The 20,397-nt window shown below is 50.2% G+C and overlaps 1 protein-coding gene across 11 annotated transcripts in view; it reads left to right on the top strand.

Annotated features, from left to right (window-relative positions):
- Nucleotides 1–1,294: 1,294 nt before the first annotated feature.
- PUM1 (pumilio RNA binding family member 1) overlaps nucleotides 1,295–20,397 on the top strand; it is an 85,231-nt gene continuing 66,128 nt past the window's right edge. For 8 of the 11 annotated variants that reach the window (XR_009933979.1, XM_062509264.1, XM_062509263.1 and 5 more), the window contains exon 1: nucleotides 4,241–5,744. Coding sequence is in view for 10 of the 11 variants with exons in the window: in XM_062509264.1 (XP_062365248.1) it covers nucleotides 5,382–5,744 (363 nt within the window). In the remaining variant the exon portion in view is untranslated. Of the gene's footprint in view, nucleotides 1,387–1,598; nucleotides 1,631–2,860; nucleotides 4,218–4,240; nucleotides 5,745–20,397 lie in introns of those variants that run through there. The other 3 variants (XM_062509257.1, XM_062509259.1, XM_062509258.1) reach the window with 3 other exon arrangements.

Raw genomic sequence — 20,397 nt, 5'->3', positions numbered from 1 at the left:
GGGGGCTCAGCCACATCCCGCCAGCTCAGCGAGCGCCGGTGACTGTGCCAGCGGCAGCGCGGGGCTGAACGCGGGGCTGTGCCCGCAACTCCGGCCTGGACGGGGCCACGCTGGCAGGGCTGACCCCAGCCTCGGCACTGTAGCAGGGTCGGGCTAGCCCGGGCACGTCCCAGACGGTTCACCCCATCCCGGGACATCCCGTCCCGTCCCGTCCCGTCCCATCCCATCCCATCCCGATCTTTCCCGGTCCATCGCATCCCATCCCGATCTCGATCCCGATCCCTCCCGGTCTATCCCGATCCATCCCACCCCGATCCCTCCCAGTCTGTCCCGATCCATCCCATCCCGATCCCTCCCGGTCTATCCCGATCCATCCCATCCCATCCCGATCCCTCCCGGTCTATCCCGATCCATCCCATCCCGATCCCTCCCGGTCTATCCCGATCCATCCCATCCCATCCCGATCCCTCCCGGTCTGTCCCGATCCATCCCACCCCGATCCCTCCCAGTCTGTCCCGATCCATCCCATCCCGATCCCTCCCGGTCTATCCCGATCCATCCCATCCCATCCCGATCCCTCCCGGTCTATCCCGATCCATCCCATCCCATCCCGATCCCTCCCGGTCTATCCCGATCCATCCCATCCCATCCCGATCCCTCCCGGTCTATCCCGATCCATCCCATCCCATCCCGATCCCTCCCGGTCTATCCCGATCCATCCCATCCCATCCCGATCCCTCCCGGTCTATCCCGATCCATCCCATCCCATCCCGATCCCTCCCGGTCTATCCCGATCCATCCCATCCCATCCCGATCCCTCCCGGTCTGTCCCGATCCATCCCATCCCATCCCATCCCGATCCCTCCCGGTCTATCCCGATCCATCCCATCCCATCCCGATCCCTCCCGGTCTATCCCGATCCATCCCATCCCGATCCCTCCCGGTCTATCCTGATCCATCCCATCCCATCCCGATCCCTCCCGGTCTATCCCGATCCATCCCATCCCATCCCGATCCCTCCCGGTCTATCCCGATCCATCCCATCCCATCCCGATCCCTCCCGGTCTATCCCGATCCATCCCATCCCGATCCCTCCCGGTCTATCCCGATCCATCCCATCCCATCCCGATCCCTCCCGGTCTATCCCGATCCATCCCATCCCATCCCGATCCCTCCCGGTCTATCCCGATCCATCCCATCCCATCCCGATCCCTCCCGGTCTATCCCGCCCCGTCCCGGCGGCGCTGGAGCGGCCTCGCCTTCCCGTGGTGCAGCGCGGCCGCGGCCCCGCCGCGCCGCCATGTTGTCGGAGTGAGCGGCCGGGGAGAGGCAGCGGCGAGCGGCCGGGGGGGGCCCGGCATCCGTCTGCATCCGAGCGCTCCGCCCGTGAGTACCGGCCCGGGGCCGGCCCCGCCGCGCCGCGGACCCCCGCGGACCCGCCCGTGGGCGCATATTGGCGGGGGGCGCGGGAGGAGAGGCCCCAGGCCGCCCCGAAGGCGAGCGGCGGCGGGGGCGCTGCGCCGGCGCTCCCGCCCGGCTCCGTGTCGGGGCCGCGGCCTGGGCCCATTGTTAGCGGGGAGGGGGCGCGGGGTGGCCCCCGGGCCCCGAGCTCCGGCCCGCGGGCGCTCCGGTAACGGGGACGGGGGTTATTGTTGGGGGGGGGGCGCGGGGGAGCAGCCCTCACAGCCCTCGCCCGCCTTGCCCCGGGCCCAGCCCGCCGGGGGCTCCCTCTTGGTCTGGGGGGCTCCCCCCTTTCCTGGGGAGGGTCTCCCCTTTCTCCCGGGAGGGTTTCGTCCCCGGGGGGCTCCCCCTTCTCCCGGGGGCTCAATCCCGGGGCGCTCTGTCGCTCCGGCCGAGGCCCCGCTTTGTTGCCCCTAGGGCTGCGGGGGGTGGTTGGGTTCCTTCCCCCCGGTTTTGGGGGGGTTTCGGCGGCTCTGGGGGTCCCTGGAAGAGGAGGAGGTCGGGGCGGATAGGGGGAGGGAGGAAAAAAAGCAAACAATCCTTTCAGATGTTCTGGGTGACCCTGGGGGTTTTGTGTTCGTGTGGGGTTTTTCCCCCCTTGTTTTTATCTCGTGCTCACGTAACAACAGCCTCGGCCCTTGTGACCTGCAAACTTGGAATTTTAAGAGCCTCTCGCCCTAACCTGAGAAATGCTCTGATTTGTTGTTGTTGTTGTTGTTGTTTGCTTTGGTCAATGTTTAATAACTTTGTTCGGAGCAGAGATTTTATTAGGCAGATCATGAGTAAGGAATTTTCTTTATTAAGAGGGATGGAGGGGTAAGGAGGGCCGTGGGTCCTGTTGGGTTTTAATGCTGGTTTTGGGAATCCGATGGGTCAGGAATTCAGTTCTGCGTCTCCCTAGGTTTTCAGGAAAACCCAGGGATAACGTTAAAAGTTCTGCTAGGCCACACAGCTCTCAAACAATGGCTCTGCTTTCATTTCCAGTGGAACTTCCCAAAAAAAGCCCACCCAACTCAAACGCCTCTGCTTTGGGGTTGAACTTTTTTAAAACGGGCGTTTTACACCGCATTAATATTGTAATAATCTGCGATTTTTGAGGGGAATACGGAATCAGAGCTGTGAGGATATGACTGCAGAGCCGGGCTCTGTGTGGATTAAAGCTCTTTTATTCAGTGTTGTCACCACCGGTGCTTCAAACTTGCAGGGAGATTCCTCCGAAGTTTTTTGTTGTTTGTGGAATGTCCCATAATCTGAAGTATTCTGCCTGCAGAATTGTGGAGCAGTTCATTTCCACGCCGTGTTTTCGTGCAGGGCAAAGCAGAACCGCCTGCCCTGAGCGCGGTGTAGCAGCGTGGAAGCCTTTGTTTGCAAATCCGGGGTTCTGCCTAGCGAACGCTTTCACCTGGGAAAAGCCGATCCTCTGTTTTTAGGGAAGAGTTGGGGAATGAAAGAGGCTCTGGAGGCCCTGAGCAGCTGCGCGTTTGCCCGTGCCTGTGTAGGTGACTGCACTATTCCCGGGGCTCCGGGAGTTTGAATGACAGGATTCAGCTGTCCCGCTGCCTCGAACGCGGCATTCCCATAAAAACACGGCCTGGAACTAAACTTGAACTACCCACAATGCTCCCTTCCCCTTTGCTCCCTTTCAAAATGTCGCCTTTGCCAAGTTTTCTGCTCGTGTTTGGAGCAGCCCGAAGAGGAAGTGGCTGGGAGCAGCCTCTCCTTAATCCATTGACTGAGATTTTCTGGACCCTCCTGACTTTTACAATAACACCTTTATGAACCCTGAAATTGATTCGCGTCTGTGGAGGACAGACCTGCAGCCTTTTGAAGGAGCAAAGGCTGTGGCAGTGCAACTTTGTACCTTGTTTCTCACTGGAAATGGGCTTGTCACAATCTATAGATACTGGATTTTTTTTTTTTTTTGTGGGGATTCATAGTATCTTCCTTTGTTTGGCTTTTTTTACAGTCTGCCCTGAGATAACTTGTAACTTCCTTTCCAGGGGCTGCTCAGATTTCATTGCTGCAGTTAATACACACCTCCGTTTGATGATAAATTAATTTCTTACCATTAATTACTTAATTTTTTTTTGTTCTGTTTGCATAAAGGAGCTTGAGTGCTCAATGTGATGTTACTGAAGCATTTTGATATTGTTTGTTAAAGGGAAATTAAGAGGAAAATGCCATTAAACTAAATTGTAGTCTTAAAGTCGGTCAAGATTTAGTCATATCGTGTTTTCAGTGTTTTTTCAAGTGTGTGGGGAAGGTGATTTCCAGACTCTTTGAAAGCTGGAGGAGTGAGTCCTGTTGGATGTCCCTGGTATTTGAGTTGTGAGTGTATAAAAGGCCCTGCAGAGTGGCCCTGGGGGCTCTGTGTGTGCAGCACCAAATTATGTTGGAGGTGCAATTAAAACAGCCTGATCTCTGCAGTTTTTAGAGTAATTTTCCTCTGAATATTAACCCCACGCTCGACTCGTGGGGCAAACCTGACAAAGTTTGATCAAAGATAGAGCTCGGATTTCCCCACTGTCAGTAAATTGTTCTTGGAAGTTTTTTGTAGTACTTGAGTGTTGTTCAGGGCTACTACGAGGAGCAGGGAGGGAACAGAACTGCCTTTCAGGAGCTGCTGGCAGCAGCAGGGCCAAGCTCTGCAGCCACCAAGGTGCAACAGTGAAACATCCTGGGGCTGCTCTGCTGGACTTCTCAGGCCTCCACCACCCCAGTTTCATCCTCAGAACCCTCTGTGGGGCTGCATTTAGGTACCTCAAGTAATAAATTATTTTTAATAAAAATTAATTCAGACTATCCTATGCCTCTAAAAATGAATTTGGCTTGTTGTGTGAGTGTTACATAACGGGGGAGAACACTTTGCTCTTCACACCTGGAGTGTCTTTATTGCTCTGATAGTCCTGCCTTAAAACAACAAACTTCTGTGGTTCTGTGCCGCTGGAATGTTACCAAAATATTTGGGGAATAGGAAGTTATTGAGTTGTCAGCTTAATCCACAGGTTTTCCTCCTGCTCACAGATCGTTTGGATGTATGCAAAGCACATGGAGTTTTAATTTATTGGTGTATTTTATTGGGGTGTTCAGTGCTCTGGGTACTGAAAACGTGTTGTCCAGTTTCCCCTGGGTGCCATCAACAGCAGGACCAGCAGTACTGGCTGTGTCTGCTCTGGAAAGTTCTGCTGAGATTCCAGGTTTGCTGCTCTTTCTCCAGGGAATCCCATAAAGCATGTCTGTAGGTTTAATGCCTTCTGAGCACAACAGCTGAGTTAGCAGGGAGAGTGCACGCTGTGTTTGGGGCTCCATGAATTGTGCGAGCAGAAATCCAGGATTTGAAGTTTGCATTGAACCCCCCCCCCAAAAAAAAACCAAAACAACAACAACAAAACCAAAAAAAAAAAAAAAAAAAAAAAAATAAAAAAACCACCCCACAACAACACAACACAAACCAACCGAAACTGCTGCTTTGCATGACAGAGGGAATACTTTGGGATACAGGGGGCCTCCAGAGTTTGTATGGGTGGGGACCAGGCCTCTTTTGCCTGGTGTAAATGGGCACAGCAGGTTCTGGTGTCACTGCCTTCCATGGGTTTGTTGGGGGCTTTTTCCCAGCAGTTTTCCAGTCAGTGTGTTGCCTCTCAAAGAAATTGCCGTTCTGTTAGTGCTTCATGAGCATCTTGTGCATGCTGCTGATCCCGTGCAGCACAGAACGTGGGATTTCTGTGCAGTTTCAGGGCTGGCGGAGCTGCTGCGTTCACGGAGCGAGTGAGTGTTGGAGGAGTCACATTTGCCACAGCGATGTTCCCCTGCCAGTCACGAGATGGGTGTGTTATTTAACACTCAGAGCTGCAGCTGGGAGGATTTAACATCTCTTTCCCCTCTCTTTCCCCCATGTCCCCCCTGCAGGTGTTGGTGGAATGAGCGTAGCGTGCGTGTTGAAGAGAAAAGCAGTTCTGTGGCAGGACTCGTTCAGCCCCCACCTGAAGCAGCACGCTCAAGACACAGCCAACCCCACCATGCCTGTGGTACTGACATCTGGCACAGGCTCGCAGGCTCAGCCACAGCCAGCTGCAAACCAGGCCCTTGCAGCAGGGACACACTCCAGCCCCGTGCCGGGATCCATAGGAGTGGCGGGGCGCTCCCAGGACGACGCCATGGTGGATTATTTCTTCCAGAGGCAGCACGGGGAGCAGCTCGGGGGAGGAGGCAGCGGCGGCGGCGGCTACAACAACAGCAAACACCGCTGGCCCACCGGGGACAGCATCCACGCAGAGCACCAGGTAGAGAACCGCTGCCAGCTTTCCCATCTCTGCCCTGCAGGCTTCTCAGAGGTGCTTTTCGTGGTGCTCTTCTAAAGCTGGAGCTGGTTCTGGTGGAGTTGGAGTGGCAACAGTGGTGCTGTTTGTTTCCTCTTTTCAGGGTGGTGGTGCCCTGGTAGCTCTGAGCTGAGAGGTTTCTGCTCTTGAGGATGTTGAAATCCCAAATCCCAGTCCACTCCCTGTGACGGTCGAATGCATGTTTACAAAATTCATCGCTCCCTTTATTGATTTTTTTTTTCTGATGTGTGAACCAGCACAGCCGTGACTGCTGCTGCTTTTCAAATCTGTTGCTGTAGTTAAATAATTCTTATGTAATGGTATTACAAAACTGCCAATGCATGTCGGTTGGGCTTTTACCATTCCCAATACTGGACAACACAGGAGTGGAAGTTGATGGTATGTTTGACTGGGTTTCTTTGCTTTGGGGTTGGGTTTTTATGGTTACCATTTAGAAGGGAAAGTGGTGATAATGTGGTGATGTAGCTGAACTAAGAAGAGCAGCCTTAAGAGTGTCACCAACCAGTGGTTTTAGGAACTTCTTAGAGCCACTCAAAGTCTCTAGAGGGGTGGTGGGCCAGGCTGTGTGCTAGTGGTGTTTACTAGAAGTCTTTTCAGCAGTTGCATTGTCACTTGTGCTGCAGTTAAATGAGTGGCTGACTCACTCCACTCTGTCTGTGACCTGTAGCTCAATCATCAAAGACACACGAGTGCTTCCTCTCTTCTCCGAGGCAGCAGAACCCAAGTGTAAGCAGATTTTAAAGCAGAATGATCCCCACAAATATTGCCAGGGCAGCAGACACAAAGCTTTTGCAACCTTTATGAACATCTCCTGCCTCCAGTTTCTGGAGTCCAAAGTGGCCAAGCCCTCACTCCTCTGCTGTGCCTCCCCAGGGGATGTGTTGCCAACCAGACCATTTAAAAGCAAACATTGCAGGGAATTTTGCAGCCTCACCGAAGGCAGTGTGTACATCAACAAAGAAATAAACCCAAGTGCCCTTTTAATTTGTTCTGGAAGGAAAATCACATAAAATACTGCAATATGAGCTAAGGAGCTAGGAAAATATTATTCTTCTTCCCTTATGGAGAAACGTAGTATTTAGGTATCGCTTCAGAAGAAATAACTTCATTTAACAGATGTAACTTTTCTGTTTATTATCCAAGTTTTCAGTCACAAACTGTAAAACTAGCTTCAAGAGACATCAGTGCCAGAGATCTTAATGTTTTATGTTGTGAAAGAAACAATAAGCAAGAATTTCTTTCTGGAGATTTGTAGGTTTTTCAAATCAAAGCAGCCACAGAGTCTTGGGGTGGAGATGCCTGGGCAGGGCTTGCTATTATTTGGGCATTTTGTGGCAAGATGACTTAATGAATTAAAATGATGTCGTAAATTCTCAATCTTTTCCCCCAGCTCACACTTTCATCCTCCTTTCACTGCAAACCCCTGAAAGCAAAGACAACAAAACTCACTGAAGATAAGGGGGGTGGGGACAGGGCGCTTCAAGCTTGCAATCATTAAGAACTCTGCTGGTATTTGAACTTCTATTTATTTAATAATGGAAAGACTTAAACTTTCACTCAAACAATAGAATCCTGCCTGTTTCAGGGACTTACCCTGTTGTTAGCAGAAGTGTTGCTCAGCTTGATTTTCTTCAGTAACTTCTGGAATGAAATGATCCTAATAAATAAAAACCACTTAATGAAAGGAAAGCTCATTGACTTATGCTAGTTTAAATGAACTTTTCAAATCCAGTTGCTGTATTGTCTGGCAACAGGACAGTGGTGAGAAGGTGTGTGGACAGATCACACCTGCAGGATTGAGCTCACAGGGATGATTTTGTGTGATGCTGTCTCAGTTTTCCCTGTGAGTTGTGTGAGCTGAGGCTCAGGAAATACAGAATTAACAGGGGTTTTTAGGCCAGAATGAACAAGGATTTTTATCTGTTCTGCTTCCTGCTGGCTTTTACACTGTGATAAATGTGCTACAGCCATAGTTCCACTGTTTTTGCGTTCAGTACTCATCTCTGAACCAGTCTTTGTGTCTGATTTCTCCCAAGTCAGCTCAGAAATGGGGCACTAACCCTGTTCTCTGTCTCTGATACTGGGTGCCCCAGTGATGGATGGGCACTTCTATCAGAGTTTGGTGCTCCATCCTTCTTTTCCCATGGTTCTCTGCTTGCCTTGGGGTTTTACTCCTGGGAAGCAGAGTGCAGGATATGTGTAATCCTTACACTGCCATTCCTTTTGACTTCTTGGCCACCTCCACATCTGCTTCTTAAATTATAAATTCCTTGGAGCAAGGACTAATCTTACACATGCAAAATGATTTAATTCAGTTTGGGTTTAGCTGGGGTAGAATTGAATTTGGTCTGCAAGAACAGAAGTGGAAGGAAGTGCTGGGACATGCAGGGAGTTAGGGAATCATTAGGCTTGTCTCCTGACTCTCAGATTCTTATGGATGCACTTTTATTACTGTACTTTTCGTTTTAGACTTTCAAAGATGGTTCAGCCTTGAAGACTGGCTAGGAAACTCAGTAGCTAAAAGATAATGGGAAGTCAGAAAAAAATAATTATAGGCTAATATAGGTTAATGTCTGCCTAGAGCTTGGGAGGTCGTAATTAAAGGTGGAGGGATTTTAATTGTTGAATCCCAGATTCTTTTTGTTGCGTGTGTAGCCAGCCGTGTGTCTGTTGGTGATAACACTGCAGTGACTTTTACCAAATGGTGCCATTTCATGGTGGCATTAAACAGCCAGGAGTGCTGTGAGTCACAGCTGAGCTGCAGTAGCCTCATTTTCCATGGGTTTCATTGTGCTCTTCCTCCTGGTCACTTTTCCTCCTGGCAGCTGTGGGAATTGAGCTGAGAGGGGCTTTAGCAAGTGTGGCTAAAGGAGAAGTTTCTCCCAAGGAAGGGAGGAAAGAAGCTCCTGCCTGGTGGTGTCCTCTCATTGTGTGCAGCAGGAAAATGCTCTGTGTTTTGCTTAGAAACTTTCTTTTCTTCTTGTATTTTCCCCTTGTCCTCTGGAAGCTGTGTGTGGGGCTGGGTTTTTATATGAAATGAAGCAATTAAAGATGCCCCTGTCATTTCACAATTTTGGGTATCAAAGCTTCACCATCCACAAAAAAACTTGTCCTATAAGGTCTTCTTTGTCCCTGCAGAACATTGAAGTGGTGCTGGAATCAGATTTTTGATTTCCTAATTTGGTCTCTCAGATCTCCTGAGCAAAATCCCAGCTGTTTGCAGCTCCAAATCTTTAATCACCAAACTTCCATGGAAGACGCTTAACTGCAATTTTTTCTCTTTTTATCTACAAAAAGCTGCAGGATGAGGTTGAGTGTCAGAGTTCCCAGTAATTTTAATATCTGAGTGAGCAGGTTTAGGCTGTCTGATGCCTGATTGCTGTTGGGCAGTGTTACCCTGGCTCCACTGGAGTGTTTGTGTGCTGGTTATCCAGCAAAAACACGGACAGGGATCAGGACATCACGTAGGGAGGTCACGGGATTGTCCCAGGTGAGGAATGGCCTGGGTTGGATCTGCCTTGGTTATGAAATGTTACACAGATCTCACAAACCCAGACAGCCTCTGCTGCTCCTGGGGAGTGTGAAAAGACACTCGGGATATTCAGCTGGGACAAGTGACCCACACTGAGCAGGTTCTGAGGAGAACTGGCCGGGTTTTCTTGGCTGCGCTGTCGTGTGGCTCGTGCGTGTGTGTGCTTGAGCTGCAGTGAAGGGAGAGTTCTGTGGTGGTGCTCCCTCTGGAATTGCAGTCACTGGATAAACTTAGGCTGTCGGAGTTGTACTTGGGTAGTGTGGGAGTTGCTTGGTAGAAGCAAATGATTTTAGGCATTTGCTTTCTCTCAGAGCATGTTTAATTAATAATTGGAGACAATAGAACTCTGCAGCGATGGTCTTGTTGAATGTGGGGAATTTTTCACATGGTGTTAGTGAAGAATAGTGAGCACAACAGGGCTGGGACTGGGGTTTCTGCTCAGTTTTGCCTTTTGGCAGTTGTGACCATGCAGGTTCTTCACTGGGAGCTGGGGTTTGAGCAGAGGTAATTCTGGCAGCACAGCTCGTCCAGCCAGGCTGCTTCCTGCCTTGGGAGCAGCTGGATCTGAGTACATTGCACAATACTGGGTGCTGCTGGTAGACACCATGGCCAGAGCTTGCCTGAAAGTTGTGGCAAGATACTCTAAAAAGGTCCTGGAAGCAAAGGCAGCCCTGGTGTTCGTTCTTCCAAAGAGAAATCCTGTTAAATGAGGCTAAACTCCTTAGGACAGGGATTTTGCCCCTGGATCCCTGGAAGTGTCCAAGGCCAGGTTGGACAAGGCTTGGAGCAAGCTGTGACAGTGGAAGGTATTCCTACCCATGGCAGGGGTGGGATGAGCTGGTATTTGGGGTCTTTTCAAACCCAAATCATTCCGTGATTTCTGATGTGCCTGTGGAAATGTGCTCCAGATAATTGGATGTGTTGTCTGTGCTGGGGTTGAAGGCATGGAGTCACACAGACCATGTGACAGCACCTGTGGCTCAGCTCTTGAAGGTGGTTCCTGACCCCTCTTTCATGAAACCTGTTGAGTTTTCATGGGGACTTCCTTGTGTCCCAGTGAGCTGCTCAGGGCTTTCCTTTCCCTGACACTGAAAGGGCTGTGCTAATTTGATACCCAGATAATTAGAAACATAATTCCTTGCTGAAATGGAATGTCTGGTTTGGCTGATCTGTTTCACAGAGATTTCTGCATAGCAGAGGGGTGGCTTGGGAGGGGATCTGGAACATAAAATTTGGTTTTCTGCTTTGTGCTGCCCCCTGAAAATTTCTCCTGAGGTAGAAGGAGCAGGAGTAGATTGGCTTAGTTGGAGATTTCAGGTTGGAAAATCCTTGTAATATACAGGGGAGAGAAAACACCCTGAAATATTCAGAAAGTTGCTTTGAGACTCTGTTTGCTCCAGTCTGTGGATTTTACTGTTCCTGATGGGCAGCTGCAGATAAGGTTGTCCAGTTGGGATTGCGCAGGTGACCTGGTGTGGTGGTGTTGGGATTTACTGTGGTTGTTGCTGATCTGCTCTGCTTCCTTGTCATGGTGCTCACTCAGGAGGAGCAAAAACACTTTAACATTACTGAATTTACAAATTTCAGTGCTTCCAGAAGACTTTTTTGTAGGTATTTCAGTGGATATCTTGTAGGAGTGTGCTTTGAAAAGAGGTTTATTACAGGACTCGTCCTGCTTGTTTTCTCTTGTTTTCTCCTCCCCTCTCCCCAACTTTGCTTTCCCCTTAGTAGCTTGTTTGTGGTTTGCTGAGTTGCTGTGACCTCCCTGTGCTTCTGCAGAGCAGGTTGTGATCCTGGGAGCATTTTTGTTAGTGGGTGAAGCTTTAAAGTGTATCTGAGCCTCTCCATCCCTCCCCAGCCTCCCAGTCCATCCCAGTCCCCTATTCCTCACCAACTGCCACAAATTTCAGCTACTGATCAGAAATCTCCTAAAGAGCTGTTGCAGGGCATTGTCTCTGGCTTGCCTGGCTCTGAGAACTCCCTCTTAGGTGTACCAGGGACGATTCCCAGGCTGTTTTCCCTGAGTGCCGATGTCAGGCTGAACAAACGCTCCTTTGTGCGCCTGCCATGTGATGCTGCTCCCTCCCGGCAAGGAGCTGCTCTCAGCTCTCCTGTTACTCCTGCCTTTGTTAGGGATATCTTCTGTTCCAGGGCAGTTGCTCTTATTGGGAACATCTGGCTGTGGTTCTTGCCCTGTTCACACTTTGATTCTGGGGTGAAACTCGATTGTTGCTTAACCCTCACTGAGTCGTGGTCAGTGTGGCACGAGGCCACTCTCACTTGTTCTGACAGAGGTGCCTTGGCACCTTAAACATTATTGCATCCCTTTTCCACATCTTCTTCCTTCTGGATTTAAGCCTGGGAAGGTCAGAGTAGTGCTGGGAGTGAAAGGAAAACCCCCCAAGGTCAGATAGTGTGGTCCCAAGCTCTTGTGCAACCCCAGGGCTCCAGGGTTGGAGCTCCACACACCTGGAGCCCTGCAGAAGATGGCTTGCCCAAAGTAGTGCCAGCTCTAGCAGGACAAAATTAAGCTTGTTTCTTCCCTAATCCAGTATTTTTGAATCCTGCACCCTAATATGTGCCTGAGACATGGCGGGGTAACCTAAATTCCACACTAATGAAGCACCTCCTTGGGTGGATGAAATGGGAGGAAAAACAGAATTAGCTAAGGAAGGAGAGCACCTCTGCAAGGCTGCCTTCACTGCAGTTATTTCTGTCCCCTGAATCATTAATCAGCCTGGCCCCATGCCAGGGAAGGCATTAGCCAATCTGCAAATTCAATGGCTTTTTGCTTCCAGTGCTAATGGTAGTAGCAATTCTAACCATGAATCCTTTACTACAAAAATAGTAGTTAAACCACCTAATCCTGTCTAATACTTGTGACTTGACATTCTTTCTTTACCCACAATTGTTATGGGAGAAGACTAAAAATAGTGCAGTAATCAGTTGATAGAATACCATATTTTAACCCTGGCTCTGGTTGTCAGTGGCAAACCTGTCGTGGAGTGTGATGCTCTCCTTGCTGTCAGCTGGGGAATGCATTTCCCCTCTCCTGGATGCTGTAAATGTGTCTGGATGCCCTCAGATCTGAGATGTTTTTGAAATAACCTCCTGTGTGAGCTGTTCAAACAAGACAACCTCAAGCAGCCTCCCTCAGCTGCAGGAGGATTTGTTTCCATCTGGAGTTTGTAAACCTTTAGTTCATTTAAAGACCTTTAACAATTGTGAGTATATAAATCAAGGTATTCAGCTCTAGGTTTTGGTTTTCTCCTCTGCATTCTAAGGATGTTTCTTGGTTTTGCTGATTTTGGTTCTTTCTGTCTCAGTTCTGGTGTTCTTGTAGTAATGCTGACCGTTTTTTGAGGTATGTTTTACTAGAGGAGTGTTTGAAGTTTTTTGTTGTTATTTTTTTTAATTGCAAATTGAGCAAGACTTAAAATATGGAGGCCAAATGGATGGAAATGTCGCATTCACATTTGCAGAGTGTACAGGAATTAAAAATAAATATCCAAGGAATAATCACACTCGGGAGGTGCTCTGGGTAATCACCTGGAATGTACAGACAGGGAGAACTTGGAGTCTCTCATCTTGTTTTCTCACAAATGAAAAAAATGCTGTTGGATCTTCCAGGCCAGATAGGAAAGAGATTGGAGTGACCTAGGACAGTGGAAGGAGTCCCTTCCCATGGCAGGGGGTGGGATGAGATGGGCTTCAAGGTCCTTTCCACCCCAAATCAGTCTGGAATTCTGGGATCTTAGAGCTGAGAAACCAGGACATGTGTCTCTCTGGAGAAACACAGCAATAATACTTCACATTTCTCTGCAGCAGTGCAGGAGCAAAACAGAAGAGATCCCCCAGCAGGACTGAGATCCTGGCAGGCTCTTCCAGGCCCTCCAAGAGCTGAGCCTGCAGCAGGAACGAGCCCTTCCATGGATTTGTGGTCCCTGTGCCCATCCCTTGCCGTGCTCTTGTTTGCCAGGATGGCAGAGAGGAGCTCAGAATTCCTTTTGGAAGTGTCTGTGGGATTCTGTGGAGTTGGTGTGTGAGGCTGAGGGTGGCACTGGGCCTTGTCATTTACTGCAGATCAAAGGAGTATTGAAATTATCCATTTGCATGGATATTCCTGGCTTCGCAGGGCCCATCTTGCCTCGGTGGGAGCAGACCCCTCCTGGCCAGGAGGGGAATTGGGGGGGAACAAATGCTCCAATCTGAGGGAGGGGAGGTGGATCCTGGGGTGAGGAACGGCTGGAAAGGGAAAGGCAGCTTTGGGAATGGGAATGGGAACCTGCAGAGCTGGGGCTGGCACAGGTTTGCTTTGGTTGCCCTCTAATTGGCTAAATAGAAACAGATAATTTAAACCTCTTCTGTCACTGTTATCCCCAGTAAATGCAGGTTTTGGGTCTATTTAGCGTTCAAGGTAAAAAAATTAAAAAATCATAAATCTGGCTTCATGGTGCACTTTTAGAGACAGTTTTGATCATCACTAGAATATTTCTTACCTCAAATATTTATTAGGAAGTATTTTTTAGATTTGTTTTCTCCAAAGAAATTTCTAATTAACTTCCTATTTATTTCCTCCTGTATGCCTGGTTGTTTTATTTCTTTGTTTAATTCCACTTGCCTTTTGCTTCCTGGGAAACATCTCTTGTATAAGGAGGAAGAAAAAGAATCCTTTGGGGTTGAGAGTGAAATTTAGCCTTGGATAGTTTGGCTGCCTGTCTGCCCAGGTGAATGTAAATTCTACATAAATGAGGATTCCTTAATATACAGAAAACTGGTGTGTAGTCACCTGGGATACCTGAAATGTGATACAGCCCTGCACTTGGAATTTACATTATATGTAAAGGTCATTTTAGCCACCATATTTGCTTAATATAAGGTGTAGTATTAGCACAGATTGTTGACATTAATATTTACATGAAATTACAATTCACCTGCTTTGCTGGTCGCTCTCAGGGCATGAAAAGCTCCCTTGGATTATTCTAGAATAAAAAATACCAGCCTGGAAATGTGCAAGGTAAATTCCCTGTTGTTTTCATGCTAATTTGTTGGGTCTTCAGCTCCCTGTTTAGTAATCAGAAGGACAGTTTGGGGCCCTGGCTGCTGTTAATTGACCTGAGTGCAGAATCCCTTTTGACAAGTGCCATTCCCCCCGGGCCTGGCTTTGCTGGGATCACATGAACCAGAGTTTGCAGCACCAGCAGGGACCTGGCTCCTGTCAGGAGCTGAGCTTTGGGGCTGCTGTGGGTTTGGGGAGTCCTGGAGCTCTGGTTTTGTGGAATCTCAGGTGGTTTGGTTGGGAAGGAACCTCAAAGGTAATCCAGTGCCATCCCTGCCATGGCAGGGACACCTCCCACTGTCCCAGGCTGCTCCAGCCCCAATGTCCAACCTGGACTTGGGCACTGCCAGGGATCCAGGGGCAGCCACAGCTGCTCTGGGAATTCCATCCCAGCCCTGCCCACCCTGCCAGGGAACAATTCCTTCCCAAGATCCCACCCAGCCCTGCCCTGTGGCAGTGGAAGCCATTCCCTGTGTCCTGTCCCTCCATGCCTTGTCCCCAGTCCCTGTCCAGCTCTCCTGGAGCCCCTTCAGGCCCTGCCAGGGGCTCTGAGCTCTCCCTGGAGCCTTCTCCTCTCCAGGTGAGCACCCCCAGTTCTCCCAGCCTGGCTCCAGAGGGGCTCCAGCCCTGGAGGCATCTTGATGACCCCATTGCTGTGTGGCAGTTTCTTACCCTAGGGGACACCAGGGCCTGGTGTGGGGTACTATGTTAGAGCTGGAGCAGGAGGGGTTCAGTCCCAGTCTCTGAGTGTGGGTTGTTTCTCCGCTCTCCAGGGTGACCCAGACCTGTGGATCTTTGATGTCTGCGATGAGCATGTGAATCTTTGCTCCTGTGCATGAGATAACTTGGAGAACTTAAATCTGTGACAGGGTGTGGTTGAGGGCTTGGAGACAGGGAAGAGGGTCTTTGCCTAGGTTTGTGGGGTGATGGGTGAGCAGCAGGTGCCAGCACACATAACATCCTCACTTGAGAGAGTTGTCTTTTGTCCCTTTCTGGTGCAGCTCCATCCCTTCAAAAGTGTTCCAGACATGGACAGGGGCTGGTGTCTGGGTAGCTTTGGAACAAGGAAAGGATTTGCTTCTGAATTGTCACTGAGTTTTGCAATGCTGAGGCTCTCCAATCTTATTTAAAAGGAAAGAAAGTGCAGTTGTCCTGTGTGAGGTGGCTGCCTGACACAAACAAGCAGCTCGAGGGGCTGGAAAATCCCCAGGAGTGTCTTTGGTTCCGAGCTGCTGAGAGGCTTCTCTGCAGTGTGTGAGGTCTGAAGTGGCCATTAACCATGGGAGAAATGGGTTTGGGTTGTTGCAGTCTGCAGTGGGGGAGTGCTGAAAGCATTCCATGCTTTTTGTCCTCCTGGATTAGGATTGGGTGTCTGCTGTTGGAACTGAGAAAGGTCCTTGGACCCCCAGTGCGAGGCCAGGGGGGTTGGGAGGATCAGTGGGGTCAAATGCAGGGTCCTGCCCAAGAGTCACCACAACCCCCAGCAGCTCCAGGCTGGGGCAGAGCCTGGAAAGCTGGGAGAGGCCCTGGGGGTGCTGGAGACAGTCTGGACATGAGCCCAGATGTGCCAGAGGCTGCTGCCACCTGGGCTGCGTCAGCAACTGTGTGACCAACAGGAGCAGGGCAGTGACTGTCCCTGTGCTGGCACTGCCGGGCACCTCAAGACAGGAGAGACACTGAGGGGCTGGAACATGTCCAGGGCAGGGAACAGAGCTGGGGAAGGGGCTGGAGCCCCAGGAGAGGCTGAGGGAGCTGGAAAGGGGCTCAGATGGAGAAAAGGAGGCTCAGGGGGGCCCTTGTGGCTCTGTACAACTCCCTGACAGGAGGGGACAGCCAGGGGGGATTTGGGATCTGCTCCAGGGAACAGGGACAGGAGCAGAGGGAACGGCCTCAGGCTGGGCCAGGGGAGCTCAGGGTGGACAGCAGCAGGAATTTCCTCATGGAAAGGGTGCTCAGGGACTGGAACTGCCCAGGGGGGTTTGGAGTCCCCATCCCTGGAGGTGTCCAAGGAAGGACTCTGGCACTCAGAGCTCTGGGCTGGGGACAAGGTGGGGACCAGGCACAGCTTGGACTCGACTGTCTCAGACATCTTTTCTAGCCTCAGGGATTCCATGGTTTGGGAGAACAAATGAGATTTTGGAGGTCTGACAGAAAGGAATGTGCAGTGGGACCCCATCTGTGTCTGTAGGTGTGCAGTGAAATCCAGCTGTGTCTTGCTTTATCCCGTGTTTTGCAGGACAGAGATGAGAACTGGTGCAGAACAGAGCCTGGATTCTCCCCACCCTTGGGAAGCTCAGTGATCTAATGGTTTTGCTCCAGTTCTCTCAGCATGGTTGGAAGTGAATCCCACTTCGGGATGTGTGCTCCCACCGGGCAGGCAAGGAATGATTTCTTAGTTAGTGGAGTGGCTGGAGCTAGAGTGTGTTACAGTGACACACATTCTTGTATTAGTGTGTGGAAATTGCTCTTCTTGAATGAGATTTACATAATTCCTGAGTGCATGCACACATTCCATGATGAGGGGAGGGATGTTCTTGTGCAAAGAACCTGCTCTGGAACTCGTTCTGGAGCGTGGTGCTCGTGTCCAGAGCCCTCGTGTTGTGAAAAGTGGGGTTCCAGAGTGAGTGTGGGCAGAAGGGAGGAGTTCTTCCATCCTCAGAAAGGCAGCAGTGGCTCCTGTGGGGATGTGCACTCCACATCCCTTTCCAGAGGCGCAGCCTACCTGCCGTGGCCTGGCACACGGGGCAGCCCAAGGGTGCTGCTGGCTGAGAGCAGCAGGAGCCAGGCTTGGTTGGGTCCCTGGGACTCCAGCTTCCCTCTCAGTGTGTGATTCCTGATTGCTGCAGTTTGTGGAGCTCACCTGTCCCTCCCAGCAGCCAGGGTGTCACATCACATGCGGATGTCAGGGCATCGCTCCCTCGTGCAGCCGATCGAGCCTGGCGTTGTCTTCTGGATTTCTTTCAAATCTCTGCTTCAGTGCTGAACTACATTTTCTGGTAATCAAATCTCATTGGCGTCAGTGCTCATCTGGGAAGAAGTTCTGTCTCTGTGGACCTCCTTGTTTCTCATGTTTACACCATCCTGGATCTGCTGTGGGCTCCTCAGAGCTCAGGGGTCGTTAAGAAGAACAGATTCTGATGAGGTGGAAGATCACCTCTACTGTTTAATTGCCATTCCAGAGGAATTCCTGGCTTCTGGAATGCAATGGCTTTGGCTTTGTGTTCTGCTGTTTCATATTTGTGTGCAACGAGGTGAAAATGTGTTGATACTTAAAATTGCAGCCACTGAGAAACGGAAAAGGATCTTTTGGGTGCAGTCTTTGAAAATCAAATAAATAGATCCAATGATCAATGAAAGTAAAGGAACTGAGTGACTGAGAGAAAGAGCCTGAGAATTGCTGTTTATGGACATTGAGCACAAAGTGGCCAAAATCGGGCACAAAGGCCTGATTTAGAAAATGCTTTTACTTATATTTGTTAGGATTCTTGAAAGAGAGATGATAAGGGATGTGAAGTACTTGTCAATGAATAATTTCTTCATTTCCTCACCTCTTATAGTTGGTAGAGAAGGCAGTTTTTATTTTTTGCTTTTTATCATGGCTAGGGTAAAGGATATTTGGGAAGGGGAAGGAGGCAGCCTGTTCCTCCTGTGTGACATTGTCCTGGGGGAGCTTTTCCAGAGGAGCTACCAAGTGTTCTTCAGGGCTGCAGCACCTCTGCTGTGAGGAAAGGCTGAGAGAATTGGGATTTCCCAGGAATTCAGCCTGGAAAAGAGGTGGCTTTGGGGTCATCTCACTGTGGCCTTCCAGTGCCTGCAGGGAAAGATGGAGAGGGACTATTGACAGGAGCTGGGATGACAGGAGGAGATGGGTTCAAACTGACAGAGAATAGGATTAAATTAGATACATGGGAGAAATTATTCCCTGGCAGGGTGGGCAGGGCTGGGATGGAATTCCCAGAGCAGCTGTGGCTGCCCCTGGATCCCTGGCAGTGCCCAAGGCCAGGTTGGACACTGGGGCTGGAGCAGCCTGGGACAGTGGGAGGTGTCCCTGCCATGGCAGGGGTTGCAGTGGAGGAGCTTTAATGTCCCTTCCCACTCGATCCATTCTATGTTGATCAAATCAACCACAAATGTCACTTAATGTCCTTTTGGATTTTGCTGGGAATGCAGTGAATGGATCCTCACAGCGGCTTTGGTTTGAGTTTCCCACAGCTCAGCACCCACCCTTGGGAGATGATTTGTTTTGTGGAAGCTGCTGGACACACTGGGAGCAGCCTGTGTGGTGGCTTTTGTGGTATGCTGGGACATCACTTCAGCAGTAATGAGTTCATGTCACCTTCTGAATCTCTCTGTACAACTTCTCCATTCTTCTGGTGTCTGATGGAAATAACCATTTGCTCTCTGCCAACTTCTGTTGTTTGGCACATCTGGGGGTTGCAGCACTTCCCATGAGTTCAGCTCAAAGTGCTCCATGAAGGATTTGGTCCCAGTGACGTTTGTGTGGCACCAGGCAGCTGAGCTGTGTCAGCTGCAGAGCAGGGATGGAGCTGGCAGGGGGGGAGAGTCTGTGGGGCTGCAGGTTTGGGAAGGACTTTCACTCTGTGGCCTGTGACACGTGTCACTGCAAAAGGTGTCAGGGCTGAGGCAGAACTGAAAATCACTGAGCTGAGATACAGTAGCAAGAGATACCTGATTTTTAAACTGGGATTCTAAGTGACTGACCCCTGAGGATTTCCAAATTATGTAAATCTCTATTAAGTAATTCAGTAATATACCACTAGTCTTTTGCAAAGTATGATGGCCACAGAATAGAAGACTTTAGACTGGAGGGAATTTCTGGAGGTTAATGTGGTGCTTTCTTCCATCCAATTCTTGGTTGAGATCTCAAGAATATTGTTTTAGAAGAGAAAACATAATTCCAAGGTCTTGGTCCTGGTGGCATTGGTGCTGCAGTGTCAGAAGTCAGGGATGAGGTGGTGGTGTAACATTTACAGCACTGGTCACTGGTGGGCCATGAGCATCTTAGCAGTTTTTTGGGTTTTTTTGTCCTGTGCTCACCCACCAGGTATTGCCGAGCTCCTTCCTCTGCCACAGGACTAAACCCTGTGTGTAAACCTGCAGCATCCTGCAAGGAGCCTGGATCAGTGGGGGCATTACTCATTTAAAAGTGCTTTATACACTCCTCAGTGCTCAGCAGAGAGGTGCCTCTGCCCTGCTGGGCTGCAGGGAGTGTGCAAACACTGAGTAGGAGGGGAGTAGTTCCTGCTTGTGTGGGGTGTTTGTGGCTGCTGGGGCACAGCAGTGGGGCTGGGGAGGGCAGTCCCAGCATGTGGCTCAGCTGGTGGGCTTTGGCCTTGAGTCCAGAGTTGGGGTTTCTTAGTTCATTTGCTTCCTCATGTGTGCTCAGCAGCTGAGATTTGGGAATCAGAAGCAGAGCAGTTTTCCTGCATTTACAGCCTGTACAGTCCATGTCAGGGGCTGATCTCTGCTCCCTGGGACAGGGACAGCACCAGGGAACGGCTGGAGCTGGGCCAGGGCAGGCTCAGGCTGGAGAGCAGGGAAAGGTTCTTCCCTCAGCCAGAGGGTGCTGGGCACTGCCCAGGCTCCCCAGGGAATGGGCACGGCCCCGAGGCTGCCAGAGCTCCAGGAGCGTTTGGACAGCGCTCCAGGGATGGACAGGGGGATTGTTGGGGGGTCTGGACTTGGATCATCCCTATGCATCTGTTCAACTCAGCACATTCTATGGTTCTAGCAACTTATTTATCCAGTAGTTTCAAGTTTATTCTTTTATTTTTCTGCTCTAAATAACTCAGTTTTCACTAAATCAAGCTGTTGTTGTATTCTCCTTCATATCAGTGTAACCTGAAGGTAAATTTGCCAGGTTTATACAGGACATTTTCCTATTGCTGGCTTCTCATGCCTTAACTCCCTCACCTGAAACCACTGTGAAATAGGAGCAGAGACAGTTGTGTTAGGCTTCGTGTATCTTAAAAGTAGATGCTGAT

Source organism: Cinclus cinclus, chromosome 26, assembly GCF_963662255.1.
Source record: "Cinclus cinclus chromosome 26, bCinCin1.1, whole genome shotgun sequence".
Classification (NCBI taxonomy): domain Eukaryota; kingdom Metazoa; phylum Chordata; class Aves; order Passeriformes; family Cinclidae; genus Cinclus; species Cinclus cinclus.
This window is presented reverse-complemented; position numbering and strand designations above follow the sequence as displayed.